The sequence below is a fragment of the Danio rerio genome, chromosome 2 (assembly GCF_049306965.1).
Source record: "Danio rerio strain Tuebingen ecotype United States chromosome 2, GRCz12tu, whole genome shotgun sequence".
In the NCBI taxonomy this organism is placed as follows: Eukaryota; Metazoa; Chordata; class Actinopteri; order Cypriniformes; family Danionidae; genus Danio; species Danio rerio.
The window spans coordinates 57,169,144-57,183,488 of record NC_133177.1 but is presented as its reverse complement, the minus strand read 5'-3'; the positions used below and the strand labels follow the sequence as shown (position 1 = coordinate 57,183,488).

General features: G+C 37.7%; 1 protein-coding gene across 3 annotated transcripts in view; it reads right to left on the bottom strand.

Annotated features, from left to right (window-relative positions):
- Positions 1–803: 803 nt before the first annotated feature.
- ranbp3b (RAN binding protein 3b) overlaps positions 804–14,345 on the bottom strand; it is a 59,807-nt gene continuing 46,265 nt past the window's right edge. The window contains exons 13-17 of one of the 3 annotated variants that reach the window (XM_005168445.6): positions 11,154–11,278; positions 6,593–6,713; positions 4,555–4,697; positions 2,798–3,005; positions 804–1,560 (exon numbers count right to left, since the gene is read on the bottom strand). In XM_005168445.6, coding sequence (XP_005168502.2) covers positions 1,517–1,560; positions 2,798–3,005; positions 4,555–4,697; positions 6,593–6,713; positions 11,154–11,278 — 641 coding nt within the window. In that variant the 3' untranslated portion in view covers positions 804–1,516. 3 annotated transcript variants of the gene reach the window in all.

Genomic DNA, 14,345 nt, shown 5'->3' with positions numbered 1-14,345 from the left:
GGCAAAACGTAAAATACTTACGTTTTCTCATGAGATCAGGCTGGTTTGGACTGTGGGGGAAAGCAGAGCACCCAGAGTAAACCCACACCAACACGGGGAGAACATGCAAACTCCACACAGATATGCCAACTGGCCTAACCAGTACTTGAACCAGCGACCTTCTTGGTGTAAGACGACAGTGCTAACCACTGAGCCACCGTGCCACCTGTTTCTTATTTCAAATAGTTTGTTCAAACAGCAAACGCCGTCATCTTTGTGAGAGACTGAAGTAGAGGCCCAAGATTTGACATAAGACAAAAAATTTATTTCAAATGTTTGTTTTTTTTTTCTTCTTTGTTTGAGCTTTGATATGACTATTTATTCTGTAAAGGAGTTTGGAGACATGGTGTGCTAGTAAGTGATAATATACGCATAGAAATGTACAGAACATTCAAGGGTACAAGTCTTGTTGTTGTTGTTTTTTTTTGTCCTTTTGTTTTTTTTACTGTCTAAATGCACTCAAAACTGCCAACACACATTATTCTGACAGGATGTCTCCAATCACATGTAAATGGATAAAAAGTTAATATAGTAGTAAACCAATATCTGTGTCTTCTTTTAAAAAAAGGCCAACACAATACAAACCCTCAGAAGATGGAAAATAAAAACAAACGCTGCTTTTTTTTTTTCCTTGAAAATGTTTCAGATGTAAAGGGTAAACTCCCGTGGCTAAAAAATAACCCAACAGAACTGACATTTGGGTGATTACTTCTGTCTTTCTCTTTCCCAGGGGCGGCGAGATCTAGAAACAGCACGAGTCTGTGTGCCGGTTAAGTCCTTTATTTGTTAACACCAATGAGAAATCTAACTACCATCTTATAGCAGACTATTAAGAGTGTCAGCTTGTCCCTAGAAAGTGAACACATCCAGGAGATGCTCATCAAACTGGCAGAAATCGGGGAGAAACCACAGCGTACACAGAGAGAGAGAGAGAGAGAGAGAGGAGGAGGTCATGTGACTGCAGCTCTAGCCAGCTGATTGGCCGATGAGCGTGATGACGCGGCAAGGTCACGATGAAGCCAGCCAATAGAAAGAGAGATAGAGAGACGAAGAGAATGAGTAAAAAAAACGGTCCCACTGTAGAAACTGCAGTCTTGTCGAGCCGTGGAGAGAGAAACACCCTCACACTCATCAATATGATGAGCGACCAAGTCCAAAGCCATACATGGAAAAGTCTCTATTATTTTTTTTTCCTTTTTTTTGTTGTCTTTTTAATTTGTTTGTTTATTTGCAGTCCAAGAGGAAAAAACAACAACTAAAAACCAACGTAATGATAAAAAAAACAAAAACGAAACAACTCCAGATTTACAATAATAAATGTCGGAGGGGAAAATGAACTACAGAGGGGGTTTTTTGGGGGGGAGGGGGGAGAGAGATAACTCCGTGTCCGTCTGAGGGTCCGTCCCAAATGTAGGACTGTCCCGCAGAGACGTCTGCGCTAAAACCCTGCAGGGGGGGGCGAGCGGAGGTTTGGGTGCTATGTGCTCTCAGACGCCGGGGGCTCGCTGGTCTCACAGTTACCTGAAAGAAAACACTTATTATTAGCTTACAGTCAAACTCAATACTGAAATCATGGTGTCAAATTTCAATGGACACATGCACAAGACTGTTATGACTAGGGTTGGGTACCAAAACCCGGTGCTATTGTGCCACCAGTATCTAGGTAAGCGTTATGCACCAGACCGAATAAGCATATGAATTTCAGTGCCACTAGTTCCAGGCAGGGAGTGTCTTCCGTCTAGCCACTGTACCATACAGGGCTGATTGGTGGATTGCTGCACAGATGGTTGTTCTTCTGTAAGGTTCTCCTCTCCACACATAAGAACGCTGAAGCTCAGACCTCCCTGACTAATGCCCTCTTCCCCCAATCACTCAGGATAGATGGCCGGCCAGCTCTAGGAAGAGTCCTGGTGGTTCCAATCATCTTCCACTTACGGATGATGGAGGCCGCTGTGCTCATTGGAACTTTCAGAGCAGCAGAAATTTTTCTGTAACCTTCCACAGCCTTGTGCCTCATGACAATCCTGTCACAGAGGTCTACAGACAATTCCTTTGTCTTCGTGCTTGGTTTGTGCTTTGACATGCACTGTCAACCCTGGGACCTTATACAGACAGGTGTAAGCCTTTTCAAATCAAGTCCTATCAACTGAATTTACCACAGGTGATCTACAGTTAAGCTGCTGAAACATCTCAAGAATGATCAGTGGAAACAGAGTGTACCTGAGCTCAATTTAGAGCTTCACGCCAAAGGCTGTAAATATTGATGTACATGTAATGTCATAAATAACATAATGCTCTGTAAAATACTGTCGAGGAAACGCTGGAGAGGGCCGTGACACTATGAAGTTAATTGATATATATGCTATAATATGTAAATGGGATCATGAAAGGAACATTTAAAAGCAACTTATGCAAACACCTTAATCATATTATTGTCTTATTCAGATTAAGGCAAATCATTAGATTACTGATGTCCAACACAGTCAAAAGCCTTTTATTTTACGGTTCAATTAAAATTATTACATTTATTAATTTATTAAACAATTTTGTGGCTCAAAAGTATCAAGCTCTGTTTTGGCACTGATGCCGCTGTAAAAGTATCGATTTGGCACCGGTATCGAAATAATCCTAAGCGATACCCAACCCTAGTTATGACGTGACAAAAATGCAAACTCAAAAATGAAATGTTGCTTGATTTTGCGTTCAATTCAGCGATGGTGTAATCCTGCAGAGTCTGATTAGAGCTAAAGGCCTGTACCGCTGGCGGTGGAGTTGCCCGTGCCGCCGCCGCCGCTGCTGTTGCTGTTAGCGGGTTGGTCGTCGTCGCTGTCGTCCTCGTTGGACTGCGGGATCTCTGGTTCAGCCGGAGCTGGCGTGCTCTCGGGCTCCTGCTCCACACGACTCTTTAGGGCCAGAATTCGGTGATGCAGCGCTGCAGCCAGCTGACCAGCATCCTTAGAGCTTGCCTGAGGACACACGGCAGAACATACATTACAATAAAGGCGCTTTTAAATAAAATAATATATATCATTTTTTAATATAATATTAAATTATTACATTCAAAATTGTACTGCTAAAAAAAGAACTTAGAATAAACAATTTAAATTATAAAAACATATTTAAATACCTGGATTCATATGAACATTATTTGGTAACTATTGTGTGTGTGTGTGTCTATATATATATATATATATATATATATATATATATATATATATGTATATGACACACAAGAAAACCTGATCCCCGAGAGTTATCTTCTGTGGCCCGTTTCCACTGAGGGGTACGGTACGGGTTGGTACGAGTCACCTTGATCAGGCTTGCATTTCCACTGCAAAAAGGGTACCAATGGTGGGCGTGGTGTACAACAAAGTTTCAGTTAACGTCATTCTTGCTCGAGAAAATGTCTACAGTAATGCTATACTGGTCTTTCACATCTCATATGAGAAGCACTTCTCACAAAACAGAGGCTTTATACATATAAAAACTTGTGTATAAATGTTTATTACTAACTTTTCTATGAACATAATTTGATTATAACTGCAGATCAATGGCGGTGCGAAATAGCCTACTGTAACGTCTGCAATCTAGACAATAAATGAAGAAATGAACGTATATAAACACATACAGACCCTTAAAGTCTCCGATTTGATACCAGTTAGAGATAAACTACACACAGCAGACATTTAATCCTTATTTGGGTTAAAAAACAACACACAACATATAGTCCACAGTCAGAGCAAACCTTTTATCTGTATCTATAATCTTCACCAGCACATGTAACGTTAACATTGTTCGAAAGTACTTCTGTCATTCAGAGTTCATAATAGTCCAAAAGGTGTTGATAATAGTTAAACATGGCAGTTTGTTTATGTTTTAGGTTGCTGAAAGAATCATTCACTCCTTTGCTTTTTAGCTTCTCCTTTGTTTTTCGTCACTCTGATGTTTGCCTGTTTCTGAAAGGATCAGATGTTAGAAGCGCTTCAATAATCGTGCGCACGTTATTATCGTTATTTTAAACATAGTCATGCACGCGAGCGCAAGCAAGAAAGCAAAACCGCTCGCACTTTAGACGGCCTTATAAACAACAGGGCACAGGGTGGATTCTGCCTTTCTTCTTGGCTTTGTGGCTGTTCATCAAGACGATGACAAGGTTTGTTTGAGCTTGGGTCGACCGTGGCTCGTTATTATATGTATATATTATTACGCTGTGCATTTAAAAAGGCGCTTTCTTGTTTTCATTCTCCTGTACACGCTAGTGACGCTTCTCTGTAAACAAATAGCGTTCAGATGCACATCTAGCTCCGCCTTTTTACATCCTTTTGTTGTGCTAGGTGCCCTTTAGAAAGGGTACCCAAAAAGTGGCATGGTACGGTTTGCTTTTTGGTACCTTTTGACAGTGGAAACGGCCATAAAAGCATATCGAACCATACCGTACCACTCATTACAATAATTAACAGATAAACAACCCAAAAGCATTGCTCATTCAGCCTAAAATGTGCGTGTCCATCATACCGATATGAGGAAGACCTTGACGCCCTGATCCTCAGTGTCCATGGCTGTGATGCGAACACTTTTCTCACTGGCTTTATCCACCTGCATCTGAGGCCACAGCTTTGTGTTGAGGATGAGCCGCAGACTGCCCTGTGTGCGCATGACTGCAGAAACACACACACAGACATGAGGATGAGGGTTAAGTAGGGCTAGACAAAAAAAAAAAGATCAAATTTAAACATGATTGAGCAAAGCAGCGATTGTGATGTACATCTTGTCAGGAAAGCTCGGTTCTGTCACTAGTAGTCAATCTCCTCAGAAGAAAGCCAGAGGGCGATATTGTGCAGAAACCCCAAACACCAATGAAGAAACAACCCAGAAAATCCCAACAGTGGTGCATTATAAACAGATTTAACTGCTTTCATTAATTAAACAGGACTAATAATCACACGACTACAGAATCATCTTACAGAAGGATTGATTTCAAACACATGACTGAAGTGAGTTTGGAGAAAAAATGTACTTCAATTTATGGAGAAGTGACAAATAGCTGTCATTAGCTATGTTTCCATCCAATGATGCAAATTAAATTAACGCGCAAAACTGGACTATCGCATAAAAAAGTGCGAATAAAGCAACGTTTCCTAAATAAACTTTATATTTGATAAGAAAAGATGCGCATAAACTATGATGGAAACTTTTTTACAGAAACAAATTTCAGTATGCGCATTAAAAAAGGTCATGTGATTCTTCTTATAAGAGATCATGTGATGATATTGTGTGTGAATGGACAAACCAGCAGGCTGAGCACACTGTAGAACATCTGAAATGTTGTTTTGGTCATTCTAAAACTCCTTCACCATTTCAGTATTAGTGTTATTATATTATTAATGACCTCCTGAACAGTCGAGAGCGACTGTGCTCCACGTCTCACTGCGTTTCGGCATTTATCTATGAGGCGGAAGTCATTAAATAAGGAAAAGAGTCATGCAGCTTCTCCTACCGCAGCAAATTCCGGTTTTACTGTTGATATTTGGCGCCAGTTAATCAGGAAGTTATTTTGTTCTCTTCGACTTGTTGGATGGAAACGCTGCTTTATTCACAAGTCTTTTATGCGATATTCCAGTTTTACGCATACATTTATTTAGCATTTTTGAATGGAAACATAGCTACAGACAAATTATCTTGATTTCTTTTTCATCCAAGTGGCTTTTCGCAAAGTAGGGTTGGCCTCATGGTTTTGTTACAATTATCATGCTATCTATTCGGTTCAATTCGATATCTCGGTGAGTGCCTTACACAATTTATATTTGACTTCCCAAGACAACAATGTAATTTTGTCATTTAATATGAGCACTGTACCTTTAATTTATCTACAACTGTGTAGTAAATACTGCTCCATCGTAAAGAACTTGCTGGAGGTTTACTAGAACTGCCTTTATACAGTAAATCGGATAATCGGCCAGCTCTAAGATGAACACAGTCAAACTGATATGAAACCGAAGCTGAAATAGGAAGTAAAACTGAAGCTTGGCTTTTCTTTTAGAAATAAATCTAATTTGAATTTTATTGCGCGGCGCGGTGGTGCAGTGGGTAGCGCTGTAGCCTCACAGCAAGAAAGTCGCTGGTTCGAGCCTCAGCTGGGTCAGTTGGCATTTCTACGTGGAGTTTGCATGTTTTCCCTTGTTGGCGTGGGTTTACTTCAGGTACTCCGGTTTACAGTCCAAAGACATGCGCTATAAGAGAATTGCCCGTAGTGTATGAGAGTGAGTGAATGGTTGTTTCCCAGTACTGGGTTGCAGCTGGAAGGGAAACCGCAGCGTAAAACATGTGCTGGAATAATTAGCAGTTCATTCCACTGTGGCAACCACGGTTAAATAGAGACGAAGCCAAAGGAGAATGAATGCATGGGTCAGGTCTCTCTTGTAAAGGAGATTTGAAATCTCAGTAAGACTTCCTGGTTAAATAATGCTACTAAATAAATTTACAAAGAGGAAATAAATAAATAAATAAATAAAAGGGAAGAGGATGAAGACACCACTGACTCTTTAACTCTTACCTAATCTGGACTGTAACGAGCCGTCATCTGTGGACGCCATGTCATTGAGTCTGAGCAAGCCACGACCTCGCTCCACCCACGACTGAACCGGCTTATCAAACACAAACAACTTACACTGCATCTGTGGAGACAAGAGACGCCACACACATCAAGATTACAGGAGCTTTCACTCGAATACGGCACTGGTTTTGGGCTTATCTTTAATAACCACAGTAGATATCTCAGACTTGTGCCTCAGTTTACATATTTACAGCAATGGACTTACATTAAAAGACAAATGGGCAAGAAAGTGTCAAAAGATGGTTAAAAAGCACACAATTTAATATAAGCTGCAGCATTTGGCAAAATATTGATTGGCACTAAAAACTAATTGGCTGCTAATTCAGTTCAATTCTTTATACAAAAAAATGGCAAGAAAATTCTGTATAAACTACACCTAAAAATGAATTCACTTGTCCCTCATTTTCTTTACAAAACAGAGATGATGACTGCGTAAAAAATAAACATCATTTATTGACCTGTCCCATCATTGTTTACAAAGTAACACCCCCCACCCAAAAAAATAGGTTAAATAAATGAATAGCACCAAGAAAACTGGATCGACCCATTCCAGGATTTTGAATGTTTTAAAGGTGCTGTAAGTTTTAGACTCTGTTATGAACCGCACAGTTTTGCTGTGTGTATGTTCTTTCTGTTTCTATCTCTTTCTCTCTCTCTCTCCCCCTCTGTACCGGCCCTGTCATTTTCTCAAGTACCGCCTACTTTGGAGCACTATTGGCTGACAGGACTGCCAATCCTAATCAACTGTGCGATGACGACTTCTCTCTCAGCCAATCACGTTCGTTGCAGAGCCCTTTAAAAACGGAAGCGGCAAAGGGGAGAGATCAGCTGTTGTTGTTGTTTTGGCGCGTTGTCTGTTTGGTGGTGACCGTGCGCGTTGTCGCTGCTACTGATGTGTACTTTGATTGAGATTTACTGATGTTGACTTTGAGTGAGATTAACTGTTGACTTTGAGTGAGATTTGTTTGAGAGTTCTGACGAGTGTTTCTACATCTCTAGCCCGCTATTGCTCCACTCAAAAACCTTCTGTGACTTGACAAGGGAGATCTAGAACAACATAGTAAGTCACGTGACATATATATATTTGCACGCTGGATTATTTATGTATAGACACTAGTTAGCGAAGTGTGCTAATTTTGTATTTTTATTTATTAGTTAGAGTAAGTTCAGGGCGCTTCTCTTTTCATATTGTTATTTTCTTATTTGGATTGGGGAGGAGATTAGGGGAATGTTTTTGTTATATTTATTTCTTTGGTTTGTATGCGCAAACTTCAGTTCCCTCTCCTGTTTGTCTTGGTTGTTTTCAACTTTATCTTATTGTTTGTAAATATTGTAAATAATGTGAGAGCAATAAATATTTTGCGGTGCTAATGTGTTGTTTGGTGTTTTCTCTTGCCATTCTTCATCATCAGTTTATTCTTTGGTCATCTTTATGTTACTCCTTTTAATACCCTAGACAAATTGCCATCAAGAATCGTAACAACTCTTAAAGCATAAAAATACCATAGGATGTATATAGCAGACATTTAAGAAACATGCTAAGTGAACAGCCTTGTTTTTCAGATAAACAAAAACGAAGTCAGATATTCTGATTTGAAAATGTGTGCCAGAACGTCTGTCTTTGTTTTGGTCCCCTTTAATGCCGAGTTCAGACTGCATGACTTTAGCCCCGATTTTGACTCACCGACAGGTTGAGAAATCGCCAAAAAATGCCTGAAATTAAGGGTAAATCGGTGAGTGACACTCACACAGTATGAACTATCAAAGACGTGATCTGATAGAATTGCAGATGAGTCGCTGATGCCTGTGAGATATTTGGCTTGCTAAATATCTGGAGCTGTCAGCGATTCAAATCATGCCGTGAGAAATGAGTTTTGACGGAAAATAATTGTGCGTTTGTGTGTGTGCCTGCAGGCCAACGGGAGGTTGGAAGAGAAGTTAAAAGCGCTCATTTTTGGCTTATTCGGACCCAAGAAATGGAAGAAAAACTAGTGGAGGTTTGACAGGAGCACCCGTGTCTGATTGACGTTTCATACAGAAAGTTAAAAAAGAAAGTTGAGGAGAAATTGCTAATTTCCTTCAAAGCCAGGTGAGCAAATATGTACATTTTCTACCCCATTAAAGACTTCTTTCTCGTTATGTAGTTAAAAACAAAAGATATACTACGTGTTTTGGGTTGTGAGACGTAGTTTGGACGAAGTTGTCAGCGATTGTTCCTATTGTAAAGTCATGCAATGGGAAAGCCCCTGTCACCGATCCATCTTGCAGTGTAAACAAAGCAGCGACGAAACACTAGCCCAGCTAGTCATGCAGTGTGAAAACATCTGTGACACGACTACTTTGAAAATCATGCAGTCTAAACACTGCATAAGCCGCCCAAAGTCACTTTAGCCAACTATATTTCACAGCACATTTCATTCATTCAGTCAGAAAGGCTCTAAAAGTATGCGCCCGTGACCAAAATGTGACCTCCGGTGGACAGTAGCAGACTCAAAAATGAGATGCAGATTCAGACTTCCACATGAGGAGGTAATTAATTAGCAAATAATATAAATATTACAAACATAAACATTAGGTGAGCAGGTTACATTGTACAAGATTTTGCAGTTACAAGATTTGCAGTAATAAACAATTTGGCTATTTGTATCAGACGAAATACAACAGAAACATTTAAATACAGCCATTCAAGAGCACAGAATAGTGCACTCAACGCACTCCAATGTTGATGAACTTGCGTTTGCTTTGAAAAAAGGGGTGTCAAACGTACACACCCTGTAATGAAACAAACCGTACATAATCCCAAAAAAAAAGCCCAAATGCATCTCTCATCAATACTCTCTAGGACACATTCTGGCCAAAAAACAAACTTGGATCCTTTGTTTAGTATACAATAGGGCTGCACAATATATTGTTTCAGCATTGATATTGCGATGTGATCATCCACAATAGTCAATAGCAAGATATGCAATGTTGAGCCTGAAGTAAAGTTGACCAGGAGCTACAAAATCTATGCAGATCTATGCAGAAATATATATATATGAAATTGTCTCGTTTTTTCAATTCTCGTTTCATAGTCTGTTTTTTTTTTTTTTTTTTTTCGTTTCATTTGCGAAAATAAGATTATTTTACTAGCCTCACTGACAAGGAAAAGTTGAAAACAAAACAATATTTTTATTTAATTTTATTTAAATTTTATTTAATTTTTATTTAATTGAAGAATTTTTTAAAATTTGGACTAGAAACAAGACAAAGCAAAAGTAAAGGTTTTTGCACTGTGATTATTTAATTTTTATACCTGAATCCTGTTATGCTGTTATGACGTGATTCGCACAAATGAAGCATTTTGCTTTGAGTTGAGCGTTTTGTGCGTTGGAAAATCTGGTCAGTGCCAGTGGTGTAGGGGTTAGTGCACTGACACATGTACTCCGGTGTTCACGGCAACTCGAGTTCGATTTCCGCCTCGCAGTCCTATGCCGATCCTTCTCCTTTCTTTGCTCCCCATGCTTTCCTGTCAATACTCTACACTTTCCTATCTATTTAAGATGAAAACCTCGAAAAAAAATTATAAAAAAATGTAAATAAAACATAAAACGTTGGTAAATCTGAACTTCAGTCGACATTCGTGCCACGTTATCCAATCAGGAGCTTGCTCTTGTAGGGGTGTGATTATGACGTAGGGCCTGTTGTTGGTGTCCCAAGGGAAAATCCTCTTGCCGACACCTTATAACAATTCATCAAACTGGGCTCGGCTCAGTCAAAGCACTGCTGAATGCCTCCATCATCCAGGCAGTTTCTGGAGTTGATGAACTCACAGATCTGGCAGCACATTTGAAAGGATCTAGTAGACTCAGACATGGCACCGTATGAATCTACCGTTTTTCAGCCTTCCTAAAGCATAGCTACTCTTTTAAACGTGAATCCACATTTATTGTGAGGTGAATTTGACACGCGAATAAAGCGAATTTAACGTGCCAATGAAGCAAGTAAACTGGTTGAGCATCTTTCTTTTTTTGCACATGCCACGTGCGGTTTGAACACAGCATTACACTCTATAGAAAACCATCAAATACCATCAAAACCGATTCCAATATCGTACAGTGCTAGCAGGGCTCGAAATTAACCTTTTTGCTTGGTAGCACCGGTGCTCCTAACTTAAAAAATCTAGGCGCATCAGCCAAAATTTTGTCGCACGCACTGCTTGACATGGATGAGTCTGTTAACGATATAACTGTGCTGTTCTCACGGGTGCTGTCTGATATTGCACTGATGTTTTTGACATATACTGTACCTTATTATATGCATACGTCATGTTAATAAAAAATACCGGTCTGTTTTTAATTGAAAACACTTATAAATTGTGCATTTCTATTTTAATTTTAGATGTTAATTACGAGGCTGCTCACATCGGTGTAATTATAAGTGTGAAAGGGTTAAACTTTAAAACATGCAGAAAGAGTTGAGGTTATTTTCTGTAGTAATTTCTTTAGACTGTGTGTTTGACCTGCAAAACGTTGCTCTCCGCCTCCTCTCCCGTACGGACCTCCACCTTCTCCAGAATGCACTTCTTGGCAGTGGCTTTGGTGTACGCGGCCGCTGACTCCTCCAGAGACTCTGTCACACTGTGATCTGACAATAAACAGAGGAAAAAACACTTCATTCCTCAACATGCAGAAAGAGTTGAGGTTACTGTATCAGATTCTATCTGATACAGTGACATATTTTGTGATTTAATGCTTCATTCTACTTTGATTTAATTGTGTATCATTTGTGCATTTATAATTGCATTATACATCTTATTATACATTATGAATTATTGATCTGAAAGAATTATAAGAAGAAATATTTTGTTACAAAGTCGTGTTGTTTTGCTTTTTATTGATATGTAAATTATTTGCTAATTTATTAAAGATTGTATTAAAATGCTTTTGTTAATTTATTAGAATTTAATGTTTCATTAAAACAAAATTAACTGGCAAGAAAAATGCTGTCAAAATTAACGCGTTAACGCATGCAATTAATTTTAAATAATTAAAGCGCTGAAAAAAAATTTATGCAATTAACACAGTTGCAGGTTTTTTTTTTACTTCCTGTTGTGGTGGACCTGTGTTCAACATGCAATAAATGTGGATAAGACCAAGGAAGCACTTTTTGAAGGCAAGTTCCAGTATAAAACAATTAGTCGCATCACCAGGCTCTCCAAAGTTTCATGCAATTTCAGGTGTTTCATTTTTAACTTTTGACTTCTGTTGTAAGTTGATACCGCATGGTGAACAGAAAGAAAATCCTCCGCATTTCGTGACTCTGTGTTCCTTTAAGGTAATAAAATCGCTGCTTAGGCTACACGGTAGACTTTTAATAAGAGTATTATCTTAATCATATTAAAATCGGAGTATTGGTGTCTTATGTGAATGTACTCAGAAAGTCTGCGGTGAAGTTGCGAGCTGTCAAAGACAGGGCATTACTCTGCCTTTCAGCATGAGCCCTCCAAGTTTAGCGTGTTTCCTCATTAAACGCAACGAAAGTGTATGCTTCGCGTTGTTGTGTCAGAATCCTTGTGAAATACAGTAATACTTTAGGACGCTTAGTTTAAGCAAATTTGATGAACGTGATTATGCGTGTAGAATCTGAGGGGAGTCGCTCCAGTATGGAAGGCCGTTGGGGCCAAAACGTCTGCAGCGCGTTGTGTGTGTGTCTGTGTCAGGGGTGGAGTGAGCGACGTATCTGAGTAGGGGCGAGAGGGGTGTGCAATGTATTTAAGACCGGTTTGTGAGAAATTATCATTCATTTGCGGGCATTTGGGAGTCTCTGTGCACTTGCAGGATACTCCTTGTCTTAGCAACTTGATAAATGTAAAGGAGGATTAAGCAAAATTGTTTCTACTCTATAATTAATGTTCTCAACTCACAGCAATAAAAATTTACAGTGAGTGCAACAGTTTTTATTCTATAGTTTATTATTATAATTTTTCATTTTCCATATCTGCAATTCCTGTATTTTGGCATTTTTTTGCAGTCCACTTAGAATCCAACATGGAAATCAATGTTTTCTTTATTGGCACTGATTGTTTTGAAATTTAAATGTCATTAACATGCCTGTGTTTTAATTTCTGTAATAAATATGGCTGTCAAGCCAGGATCTTGATGGTTTATTGTGGTTATGTTGTTTACATGAAGAAATCTGTGTTACAAGTTAAACAAAAATTCTATTAAACAATTATATTTTGAATTTAAATATTTTTAGTCTTGCGTTTACATTAATTTTACATTTAAATAGCCAAAATTACAAGTTTCAGTATTTTAAATGTGATTAATCGCGATTAAATTTTTTAAAAAGGTGCGATTAATTAGTTAATTTTTTTAATCGATTGACAGCACTAATTATTTTATAATTTTATTATGAATCTTATATATCAGCATATTTTTTTTTTATGGAATTTTAATGACATTTTATCAAATAATATTTTATAATGCTTTATTGTTTAGCTTTTGGTGATTTAATGTTAATAATTTGTTATAATTACTATAATTTTAAATATATTATAATGGTTTTGTTAAATTGTTGCAATTTAATGTTTCATTACACTTTTACAATTTAGTTTCGTATCATTTGTATACACTTATAATTTTATTATAAATCTTATACATTAGCATTTATTTTTCTGATGGAATTTTATTGAAATATTATCAAATAATTTTGTTATTACACCAATAACCAATAATTGTTATGCTTTTGATGTAATTAATGTAAATAATGTGTCAATAACATATTAAATATTTTATAATTTAATGTTTCAATACACTTTTATTCATTGTTGTATACTTTTAAATATTTTGAATTTTATTTTAAATCTTATATAACAATATTTTGTCGTACACTAATCTGTTAAAACCGACATATATTAAGTATTTATATATTTTATTCTGATGGAATTTTATTGACATTTTATCAAAGATTTTTGTTATAATGCTGTATTGTAATGCTTTTGATGATTTAATGTAAATAATTAGTTTAATAATAATAATTAATACTAAGATATTCAATGTTTTATAATGGTTTTGTTGTTAAATTGTTATAATTTAATGTTTCATTAAACTTTTTTTGTTGTATTCATATTTAAAATTTTATTAAATATCTTATTACAAAAGTTTGTCAAACACCAATTTGTTAAAACTGACATATATTATGCATTTATATATTTTGCTATACAAATGTCCCTCGCTATAACACGGTTCACATTTTGCAGTCTTGCAGCTTTGCGGATTTTATTTTGAATGTAATTTGACATACTTTTTGAGTATGACATTTCATTTTGTTCTGCGTCCAGATTGGCTGTAAACCATTGTCAATCAATCTCCTCAGTGTCTCCTGTTCAGTACAGAATGCCCTCAGCTTGCCAAATGAACATATCTTCAATCACTAGCAGTGTGAGTTCAAACAAGGGTTTTAACTGTCCGCAGCAAAACCATCGTAAAGGTGGTTCCACACTGGATGTGCCGCTCCATGGATTTTAGAATTGTAAACATAGGTTTATATCAGGGTACGCACACCAGCGCTGCAAGTCGGAGGCTGTCTGCAGTACCCAGCTACGACTCAGGACACTGTTCATATTTCAGCCGCACCACAGAGCCCCATCTGAATAATTTCATTTTAAATAACATGCGAATGTGCTTATCTGGTGTGTGTTACTTCCAAC